Source organism: Mytilus galloprovincialis, chromosome 5 (genome assembly GCF_965363235.1).
Source record: "Mytilus galloprovincialis chromosome 5, xbMytGall1.hap1.1, whole genome shotgun sequence".
NCBI lineage: Eukaryota > Metazoa > Mollusca > Bivalvia > Mytilida > Mytilidae > Mytilus > Mytilus galloprovincialis.
Window position 1 is genome coordinate 73,382,505 of NC_134842.1, and position 12,531 is coordinate 73,395,035.

General features: G+C 32.3%; 1 protein-coding gene across 1 annotated transcript in view; it reads left to right on the forward strand.

Moving 5' to 3' along the window:
- The first annotated feature begins 1,697 nt into the window (after window positions 1-1,697).
- The window catches only part of LOC143076379 (uncharacterized), a 30,931-nt gene continuing 20,097 nt past the window's right edge, over window positions 1,698-12,531 (forward strand). The window contains exons 1-5 of the mRNA XM_076252118.1: window positions 1,698-1,775; window positions 3,310-3,403; window positions 4,665-4,916; window positions 7,808-8,323; window positions 10,701-10,807. Of these exons, the coding sequence (XP_076108233.1) occupies window positions 3,316-3,403; window positions 4,665-4,916; window positions 7,808-8,323; window positions 10,701-10,807 (963 nt within the window). The 5' untranslated portion in view covers window positions 1,698-1,775; window positions 3,310-3,315. The remainder of the gene's footprint in view (window positions 1,776-3,309; window positions 3,404-4,664; window positions 4,917-7,807; window positions 8,324-10,700; window positions 10,808-12,531) is intronic.

Here is a 12,531-nt window from a genome sequence, read left to right on the forward strand (position 1 = left end):
ATAGCAAGACTTTGTGTACGTCACGGTGCATGACAGCACACTAATCCCTGTACAAAATCGGAACCACAATTCACAATTTCGTATTGTGCTACTTTTCCACAATTTACGCCCGTTTCGCGTCAGTGACCGATATTACAATTTGACACAGTTTTAAAAGTTTATTGAGCTGTTCCTTCATTTACAATAGTGTGCAAGACTTAACTGTTTATTAAATTCAACAAATGTCAGCAGTATCTTCATTAATTTTATTATTTAACACAACATTGTTTTTATTACAAGCTATTTCATATATATATACCGAAAATATAAGATACATCGATTTAAACTATGTGAAAAATAAATAATTTTTGTAGGTTACTTTAATTTCCGTGTCTATATTTAATTTACGAGTACAATATAGTAAGACAGAAAAAGAGAAACGGAAATAGACAGGAATACCTAAAGTTTCGTAAGTCATTGCAATGGACCATACATTACTTACATGTCACAAGTTTTCATAGCACTCAGCAAGTTTTGAAACGAATATGTGAGATAAAGATCTACTGCATTTGGGCAAATTAAAAATATGTTAAACATCTAACTATTTTATTTTTAACAGATTCACAAGTTTTGAATTTTTTAAACCGTGCATCAATATTTTATTGTTTTTATTTAAATTCCTTATATGTTACGTGTATTGATCATTTATTTGTATAAATTGTGAAGTATATGACTTTAATAAGAATACACGCATTTATATATATAAGTCGATAAAGTTTGAAACAAATAAACGAAAGATACATCGATGTTGTTTTGCTTGAGTGATTTACCTGTTAAAAGCTCGGGTCTCAACACGGTTTAAAACGAATTAATACCAGTTTGAAATAGCTTAACGGGGGTGTGGCCTATTTGTTTGACGTAACTTACCGCCAACTTGAATTAAATTGAACGACTGCAAGCGAATCTATTTGACTGGCATTAAAATGATTTGATATGCATTGAAATAAATTAAAAATGATTTTTAATTTTTGTCAATCTTTATCAAATGACGATTAATCTCATTCAAACAGCGTTAATGCGTTTTTGTCCGATCAAGTTAAATTTGGGTTACTAGTGATATAAATTTTCGTTTGTACATTGATATAACTTGTCGAGGTTTTCCTTTTATAGTTGTGTTTCAACGGTTTGACGTTTGTTTCCCGGATTTGTTTTTGTCTCATCGAATTGTGACTATTGAACAGCGGTATACTACTGTTGCCTTTTTTGCTGGTATTCCAAACCTATGGGACACGCAAGCCTTATTTAGTTTCAGATGCATGCTTCTTTGTATTAGTTGTTAGTGGCTTTGAGCAAGTTGTCAGTAACTTGGAGTACTTTCAGATCTGATACTAGTGTCTTTTTGCAACTAAGTTATATAGTTCGTTCTTATGTTGTACTGTTACCAGACTGACCAAGGTTAACGGTCTTGTCAACTGATTTCAGCAAGCGATTTACGTTCGCAAGTAGAAAAATAACGCAATAGTATTCGTCCCTGATATGTAAAGTTTTGTCTCGTTTTCTATAAAAATCTAAATTACATAATAAGGAAAATGATTCAGAGCCTTATTGTCTAGGAATACCTTAACGCTAAACAATAAATGTCTACGAACATACGTAGTTAACAGCATGTATGTCTTGCATGAATATCTCTGCTAATTTATACATTGCTGTTACAGCTGGGCAACACAGCATATGATGTTGTCGAAAACTACTGGATTGATTCGGAAGAAAAGAGAGATGCAAAGGAAGTAATACAGGTAACAGTGTTTAGTCGTTTGTTAACGCATATATCAAAAGTAATGACCTATACCTAATTGTATATTAAAAGAAAAATCACAGCATAAAAAAATAACAATGTTCTGCATGAATGAAAGGTCATTATTATACTTTAAAAACTGCAACTATAAATATGAAATTGAATATCTAATCGTTCAATTATGCAAGATTACATAAGGTATCTAATCATATATCTGTCTCTGTCTCCAGATAACTGAATACCTATTTATCTACAATTTCTGGGTCAGTGTAGAAATCTTGTCAAAAACATAATGTGGTTATATAAAATTGAGAATGGAAATGGGAAATGTGTCAAAGAGACAACAACCCGACCATAGAAAAACAACAGCAGTAAGTCACCAACAGGTCTTCAATGTAGCGAGAAATTCCCGCACCCGGTGGCGTCCTCCAGCTGGCCCCTAAACAAATATATACTAGTTCAGTGATAATGAACGCCATACTTATTTCCAAATTGAACACAAGAAACTATAATTAAAATAATTAAAGACTAACAAAGGCCAGAGGCTCCTGACTTGGGACAGGCGCGAAAATGCGACGGGGTTAAACATATACATGAACTAGGGTGTCTAAACAAAGCCATATTTGCAAAAGTTCTGTTTTCTATTTCTGTTTTTTGTCTTGTTGATCGTTTTATACCCCCCCCCCCCCAAAAAAAAAAAGTCCTTAAAACTAATAAACTCATACCCTTTACAGGTTAAATATTATTTGTTTTATGACAAATGATTGTTTTCTGTTTGTTGCCATTATAGCCTCACATTTGTTAAATAATTCTGCTGTTTATGTAAATATGGGATATTAAATACCCTCTAAGGATAAAAAGTAACATCACAAAAAACACACTGTTATTGGTTTTATAAAGGCATTTGTGAATATATAGCTTGTATCGTTGAGATCACCCCAAGTTTTTGGTAGGGTTCGTGTTGCTTAGTCATTAGTTTGCTATACTGTGTCCTGTTCTATAATTTGTCTGTTTGTCTTTTCATTTTAAGCCATGGCGTTGTCAGTTTATTTTCTTTCTATGAGTTTGACTCTCCCTCTGTTATCTTTCCTCCTTCTTTTGATGCCGAAGTCATCGGAAAACAAAGTCAGTAATAACGACTTTTTTATACAAGATAAAACACACCAACATCAATGTTCTTTAATTGAGTTTTAAAGATAGGAAAAGTAAAGTTATGAATTGCTTAACAATTCGAATTACATATATGTATGAAGATGGAATTACTTTGCTTTCTATAAGCTATAAATTTATGCTGAGCATTCCTATTTAAGGCCAAATATTTTCTCAAGTACGCGTTTTTACTAGAAACGCGAAAAATAACGAAATATGGGCATGCGGCGTTCACTTTATGTAATGCTTGGCCTGCACCCAAACTGTATATAATTACCATCGTCTGCTTATTTCAATCATATAGATATATATAATGTTTTACAAAGATATTGATTTTACTCATTTAAGAGTGGTTTGACTATCAGCCAAATATCAATGTATTGTAGTCTTATATGACCAAAGAAAGAAGTGTCCCTAAAAACACTACTACAGTTCTGGAACAAGACGAGTCACCTCAAGAGAGGTCTGAAAGCGTAGGAGGTAAGATATATTACAATACTTAACTTTTAATGATTGATTTGTGTCTCGTTTTTATATCATGAGTAGCATATATATTAACTCGTTCATAACTGTTGTCTTCACATGTCTACCAAGCGGTAAGGGTATTGCTTGCAAAGACTTTGTCGGAAGGTAGTAACTAGTAATAACATTATATGTTGACTTTGTTTTGTGTACGCCTTTGAAAACATGTTATTAACGATGTCAATTTGTTTTCAAGCATGTTTTTTCAAAACACAACCATTTCATCTTATTTAGAAAAGTAAGTCCTCTGAATGAAATAACTATGTTCTTCTCGAATAAAGACATCATCGAACTTCTAGTATTTAAAAAACTAAATGCGTTTAATGTCTTGTTTTTGTTCAAAATGATGGACTGGCTAAAACATACACATCTTTATTGCTACTTAAGATTTGACATTACTTGGTTTTACCTAAATGTTGCATTTAATCATTCAAGACGATTGATTTATGTTAATCTATTTTCAAATAACAATGTCATTACTAAGAATTACATGTCAGTCTTTACACAAAGTGATAAGTGTTCCTTTTTGAAATAAAAAAAAACGTCCAAACATATAAATCTTCACCGCATTAGCTGTGGCATCCATGGAGTACAAATAGCATGAGGATAAGTTCATTTTATTGAAACACATTTATAACCAAAGGCATTGGTGGAGAATTATGCAATTTTGTTTTACTAAAAATGAAAAAAACCAAGTATGAGATTATGAATTCGTTGATATAAATGAAAATTTTAAAATGCAATATAGTGTTTGAACATTTGTGCAACATGTATCTGCAAAACACAACTTATCTATAACCCCTTTTTGTAGTTATACAAAGCCGTACGATGACCCATAGTTGTTAATTTATTTCTCAGTTGTCTCATTGGCTTACATACCACATCTTTTTTTTCTATAATCATCAAGTATTGCTTCATATAAAATATAATAGCTTTGACATAATCTATACAATAAACATGATATGATAATTGGTGAAATGATTTATTAATTCAGATACATGTTTTGTAATAAAATAGTGTATTTGTTGTCAACTGCAAGCAATTGTTTGTTGTTTGTTTTGAACCTTACTAATATAAAAGATCCTTTCGTTATAAAATATGAAATTTTAATTCATGAATATCATGAATATCATGAATATAGCACGATCGATTCTTCATTAATTGACATATGAATAACACAAAACAATTAATACATCATGAAATCAATTTATGCTTTTAGTAAATCAGGATTTGCTTCCTTTTGCTGGTACGTCCGAAGATTTCCACATATTACTTTCCACTGGAACTTATGAATCGTATGAAAATAGAGTTTTTCTTTGTGGAAGTTGTGCATGTGGGAAATCTACCCTTGCAAGCGTTCTAATTGGTAGTCCAATACCGCTTACGTGGAAATCAACAGATGGTTTGGTAATACACTTTGGTCGTAACGGTATTAACTTGGAAACTTTTGAGATGGTTCCCTTAAAGGAAGGTAATATACATTGCAAAGGAGTAGGTCCAGTAAGACCCCTTTTTGGCCCCAAAATATAGCAGTTTTACAAAATTGTTAAAATGTAAACTTTTAGTTATACATTCAACAGTAGAATGCTTCTGCTACATAAATATGGGCTCTTTTTGACAATACAATGCACATATGTCAGGTACTGGCACCATTAAGTTATGCTTAATTACTGAAATCTTCACAATTCTAGCATTTAAGGTAAATTTCAGACGGTTTTCGCGTAAAACGCAAGTGGCCGCATTCGTGTTCATCCCTAATATTGAAATGTAAATTGTATTTTATGATAATACATAACATATATAAAGGTTGAGGATGAACACGCAAGCGGCCACTTTCATTTTTGTCAAAAACCATCTGAAAAGTGACATTTTTTTGCAGATTTGGTAGATTTTTCATATTTGAGCTTGAATCGGATCGTTTGTAATTTAATCAGTTAAAATATTTCACATAAACTAATTGATTCAAATGAAAATGAAATAGACACTTAAGTGTTTAAAAAGTTGTCAAAATCTTTCGTCAGATGAACCTGAAATTTGAGGCCAAAATCGGTCCTTACCGGACCTACTCCTTTAAGAGGTCGATATTTTAAACTCATAAAACATATGTATATACCAATATAATAAACAGTTACAGAATTAAAAGCATTAGCCTTAGCATTAGCCTTTCAGATAGTTAGCCTCGATCATCACTAAAAGAGAGACGGTAGATACAAAAGGGACATTCAAATTCGTACCTGTCTTAAGTCAAATATACACTGACGCCATGGCTAAAAGGGAAAACGACCAACAGACAAACAGTAGTACACAAAACACAACATAGAAAACAAAAGACTGAACAACACGAACCCCAACAAAAATTGGGGTGATATCAAGTGCCACGAAAGAGTTAGCAGATCGTGCTCTGCATGTGACACTCTTCGTGTTGCTTGTATAAGTACAAACCTGGTGATATTTCTAATTCGGTTGGTCATATTCGGCAACCACTGAAGAGTTTTTTTTTTGTATCTAGTACATGTATCACTAAAGCTACAACTGTTGTTGAATGCGCGGACATTGTAACTATTAATACTGTTGTGTTTAGATTCATCATGGTTCAATAAGTATATACTATTAAAGAGAGACAATGAATATTCAAACTTTCACGTCGAAAACACACTGACAATGCAATAGCAGAAAACAAAAATCGACAAGAAGTTAAACAACTGTACACAAAACACAACATATACAACTGTAGACTGACCAATTAGATCAACAGACCCTCTCCGGATCCCGTCGTGTTGCTCATGTCTGTTCAAATCCGGTTATAAGCCTTATTCGCCCAGTCAGGTACAAGCCATTTTAAGAAAAAGTGGTGGAATAAAATTGATGCTATGACTAGTCAAACCTCAGTCTTAGCTTGAAATGTTACAAATACCGCTAAAATGACAACACTATGTGACAGGAATACAGTAAAACAAACGCTGAGCTAAGAGAAATACATAGATAAATAATATATTAGTACAATACTACATGTAAACCGCTGAATAACAATGACGCCTCACATGAATGGATTAGTGTCACACATCTATTTGTTTATTATCAAAGGTAAATTTCTAAAAATAAAATAGACACGTACAAGAATAATAAATTAGAACTGAGTTGTAATGGTGTTATTTTATGTATTTCCTAACCATGAAAAGCATATTCTAATGGAATTGTGTTTTAATAGCGTTATTATTTGTATTTTCTTACCATTTCGTATGTTCTTCTAAATCAAAACTGTGTATACACAAAACAATCACATACTTATAGTTGCTTTCAACTTAAATTTATAAATGAAGTAGCTTATCTTAACTTTTATAAACATATAGAAAATCAAAATCAAATTACTGTTATACAATGCATGACCATAAGACTAAATAGTAAATACACATAAAAACTACAAACTACATAAATCAAAAATCCTATACACGTACCACTTTAAAAAATATTTCTTAAATAAGTTATACATGTTAGATACAAAAAAAGATTAATAAATCAACATGATCAAGGGAAACATTTTCATTAATGTCCACCAGCCGAAGTGATAACAAACATGTTGCTTCTGTAGTACATGCCACAGAAGGAACAAGTAATGGCAACTGACATTGTATACTTAATACATCAAATTGTGTCATTATGTCCGATATGAGATCTTAATAAAGATCTGAGATGCGGTATGATCGTCGACGAGACCGAAATTTACCAAAGTTCAAATGACGTCGATATAATCAATCATGGGACTCATAACGACCTTCAGCAATGAAAACACCCATGCCGTGTAGTCATTTAAATGATACCCCGACAAAATCAATCGATAAAATTAACAATCTTATTTAGTGCAGTGCTACTTTTCAAGAAAGATTATTCCAGATATAAACCAACCACAATCATTAAACTGCAGCCTCGACCTTGGACCTTGGATAAGAAAATATATTTTTACAGATGCGGATTCTTAAAAAATAGCGGAAATACTACACTATATAAAAATAAAGTATTTGCTACATGCAACAGCACAAAAACATTTTAATTTCAGTATAGCAACACATCATAAGAACCAACTGTAAAGAAATAAGGTGAAAATTACGCAATAGCTTTTCACGAAATACACAGAATCGCCTCACATACAATTGATAGATATATAGATAACTGATTTTTCTTTCACTGATGAATCGATAGTAATTGAGTTGACATTTTTTTCTAACTAATTGTTATTATATATGTACATTAATTGTGTTTATACTAATGCTAGAGTAAACTTCTAAAATTCATTAGAGGGAAAATTGGTTTATGTGTAGGAATCCTTCTCAATAAGGAATTTATAATGATAATTTTGTTTTGCAGAAGATAGAGGTCATAATGTGATGACAAAGTTAATCATCGGAAAGCCAAATCGTGAGATACTAACATGTGCAAGCGTTGATACAAAACATGAGCTGTGTATTGCGCCATCCTCGACGCATCATCAAGAATCAAGTATACAAGTTAAACAGAGAAATACAAGTTTAAGTTCAAAAGCTTCTGTTTCACCCGAGGCTTACATTAAACAAGATAAATACTTGCAGAATGAAAATGCTACCCCGTCCGAAGTGAAAAAGGTAAGATCGATAAGTCGTCCTCAGTTGAAAAAAGTTGAATCATATGCAGTACATGACGACATTTTGAAAGAAATAAAGAGTGGCCAATACAAAATTAAGATCGCACCTTCAGATTTAGTTGACTTTGGTGGTCAACGATCATATGACATGACCCATCAGTTATTTGTTCAGCACGGTGGAACGTTTGTAGTGATGTTTGATGGCAGTAGGGATTTTCAAGAACCGCTGACAGAATATCCTACCGGAGATATTTCTAATGAATGTAAGTATAGCCACATAACCATGCAGAATATCTCGTTTTATAAAAGAAATAAGTTCCATTGTGTAATTTTACCACATATTTAACTTCAATTGGCCTTGAAACCGACAAAAATCAAAAGAGTCATACAAATAAATCATAGAGTACCCTTGTATATAGATTAGATACGGGTGTTTGACTTTCAAACGAGCGTCTTTTTGTTCGCTCATCCATTACAATCTATTAACAAGATGTTTCAGCCACTGATCGTCTTTTGTGTCTCTGTTATGTCACATAACAACATAGTAAATTATTGAAAGAAAATACCGTATTTGATAGTATACGTTTAAATCCTTGAAAATGGTATGACAACATAACAAATTGATGTCATATAATGTATATTGGTTAATTAAATATGTTAATCAGTTAATTCACATTGCGTGCATCAGCCTTTGACTTAATGTCTGAAATGGTTTTATTACAAGAGAAACAACTACCCAGTGTAATATGAACAAACAATATGTAATACATAACTTTGATAATAACATGTGTAATTAGGGAAAAAAATAACAATGATAAAGCGTGGTATGGTTGCTGTATCATGGACATATACAGTATAAACTATCTGCGTAAGATTTAATTTTTTTCCAGACCCCTAAAACAACGGTACCTTACAACCAGTTTTCGTTCACTTTACTATTCTAGGTATTCTGACACCATACAAGACGCAAAGGAAATTTAATTTAGACGTTTTTGTTCATAATAACAAAAGTTTTTACTTAAAAAAAAAAGGGACGAAAGATACCAGAGGGACAGTCAAACTCATAAATCAAAAATAAACTGACAACGCCAAGGCCAAAAAAGAAAAGAGCAAACAGACAAACAAAAGTACACATGGCACAACATAGAAAACTAAAGAATAAACAACACGAACCCCACTAGAAACTCGGGGTGATCTCAGGTGCTCCGGAAGGGTAAGCCATCCTGCTTCACATGTGGCACCCGTCGCGTTGCTTGTGAGATTACAAATCCGGTAAATAGTCTAATTCGTTAGGTCACATTCATGAAAGAGTAGCGGTTTGTAGTTACGACGTAAGGAACATATCCGATATCATTTGTAAAACGGTTATTCCATAAGGGTCAACCAACTCGTGATGGCGTCCGTAAAATTTACGTAGTGAAGATTTCAGCTTTACCATTTCGATCTCTTGATTTAATAGCTTCCCTGTGAGCAACAACCCTCTATCAAGTAAATCATGATAAACAATGCAAGCACGGGAATATCGTATCAATTGGGAGATATATATGTTACGGTGAATTTGTATAATCAGTGATTATGTAGAATCACTAAAATTGTCAGGGATTAAGTAGAATCAATGGTTAGTTTAGGGATTATTTATAATTACTAAAATATTAAGGGATAAGGTATAATCACTAGAAAAAATGTCAGGGATTTACATAATAATTGAAATGATAAATAAGATTTAGTTTATAGAAAATGAATAAAAGTTAAATAACTAATTCTAAAAAAATCATATAAAAAAACATCAAAACCTTGTCCTTCATATCAAATTTTACTACACGTCTAAGAGAAATAAAGATTTGCGCACAAGCATCTGATGTAATAAAACTAGAGGCCTTCAAGATCTATTGTAGCTCACCTTGTTCCACTTTGGTTTTGGAAATCATGTAAAAATAGATTAAATCATAGCAGAGCATTGTTCTATATGTTTTTCGATCATGCCTTAGTTCAGGCGATTCTTTCATTTGGAATTTCGTGTTCATTGATACACCATTTGTTTAACACAAATAACCTGCACTGTGGATTAACACTCAGACGGTTTTTGTAAAAATGATCTTGATAAACTCTGAAAAAGCGAAAGATACCAGAGAGACATTCTAACTCAAAATTCGAAAATAAAGTGACAACGCCATGGCTAACGTAAAATAAGTTTAACAACAGCAAGTCCTAAACATGATCAAAACATAAGCATACTAATGAAACGTTAATTGGGGAAATATGCATATGATAACTAGTACTTGTATTTTTGTTTATCTTGTTGTGTATTGCTTTTGAAATTTGCAAAATTTATTTTTCGTCAGATATTTAAAATTTCTTATTTTCTAGATCCATGCCCAACAGCCTGTATGAAATACAAGATATGGTGGGAGCCTTTAAACAATTGGAATCCTGACTTACTGATCACTTAAACTTTCCAGGAATAAGAAAAATAAAATGATAATAGGTCTATTTTTTAATTCTAAACGTAATGCTTCCATTAGGTTTAAATTTCCAGTTTTAAAGAACCTTAAACGAATGCGTGTGTGTACATGATGTAAAGCTGTTAGTTGATAAAAAGTGTAAGACGTACATTAAGGAAGTATGAATATTTATTTTTAGCTATTGTGAAACATTGGGTGAATTCAATACTTACCTACTGTGTTGATGATGATGATTTCATGCCAAAGATATTGTTTGCTGCAACGCATAGTGACTTTCTCTCAGATGTAAGTATTGGTTCCGATGCATGTAGCATCACTTGGTTGATATCACAAACACATGTTACAAATTAGTCCATAAAGCATAATTGTCTTGATGTGTTTTTTTCTAAATAACATTAAAATTTAAAAAAAAAACTTTAACTTTTGAATACGAACAAATTCTTCTGTATTTAGTTTAGTGATCCTATTTCTCTTATAGACACTAAATTGGTCAATTTCTTCTATATGTAAAATCGACGAAAGATACCAGAGAAGCAGTCAAACTCATAAATCGAAAATAAACTGACAACGCCATGGTTAAAAAATTGAAAAGACAAACAGAAAAAGCAATAGAACACATGACACAACATAGACAACTAAATAACAAGCAACACGAACCCTACCAAAAACTAGGGGTGATCTCAGGTGCTCCTGAATGGTAAGCAGATCTTGCTTCACATGTGGCTTCCGTCGTGTTTCTCGTGTTATGACAAATCCGGTAAATATTCCTATTCAGTAGGTCACGTTCACTGAAATGTTACACTTATTTCTGTTATAACTTTTCACTTATTTATAGTAGAAATAATCATTTTCTTTGATTGTCACGACTATTCCAGAAATGTCTGGGAATTCTTTTTTCATTACTTATTTGCAATGGATTGTAAAATCATAGACCCAACTCTTCTGAATATGACTTAATCTTTTAAATAGTTCCCAATGTTGCACAAATATTGCGATAAAAGTGGATGTGTTACCATCTGCCGAGGCAAGCATAAAATGTGTCTCTAATTATAATCTAGTTACTGTATTTTTTTTGTATTTTACATTGCTGGATAATACTTCCAGCAGTTTGTCACATTATACTGGAGTAAACATCAACGGATAAATAGTTTTGAGGTCAACAAGAAAACATGAGCTCTGTGATAATCTTAATGTGTACATTATCTGCTTACAAAAAACCGTTTTGATGAATGTGACTGGCTTAATATTTAAATAATGCCACACTAAACGTTTCGGCATGTTTATAGTGTAGCTTCTTTCAAATATCACTTAACATTATGTTGGAGTGTATCATGACTATCTCAAAACCAGACGTTGTCAAAATCATGTAATACCGTGAACAAAGTTCAATTTTTGCCGAATAAACATTTGTGTGTGGTACACGGTGTTTTCATCATATATCAGTACACTAATAGAGTACACTACAAACTGCTCAGAGTCTGAATTGACCAGTTTTTGTGCTCGACCAGTAAAATCGAGCACACATTTTACTCGACTAGTCTCGACATTGTCTCGACTGTACTTAACTGTACTTACGTGGACTCGACTAGGTCTCGACTTTACTTAATTAGTCTGATTCAGTACTTGATGATCTTTGTGTATTCTGAAATGGTCTTGACCAACGCTCGAGACCACGATTAATACATCACCAAGATAGCTGTATAGTTTGATAAAAATCCAAGTTGATTTGAAAAAGTTATGTAAAATAATTAAAGTGTACTGTCTCTATTTTGTTCAAACTGCAAATCCTAGCTTTTTTTACCTAGATTATTTTAATTTTTAAATTTGACAGTAATACAACAAAAAACAAAAAGACCTGGGATTCAGTAAGGTTAATATATATCTGAGATAGCTGCATAGATTGATGAAAATCCAAGTTGATTTGAAAAAAAATATTAAAAAAACTTAAAGTGTACTATCTCTTTTTTGTCCGAATTGCAAATCCTAGCTTTTTCTACCAAGATTACTTT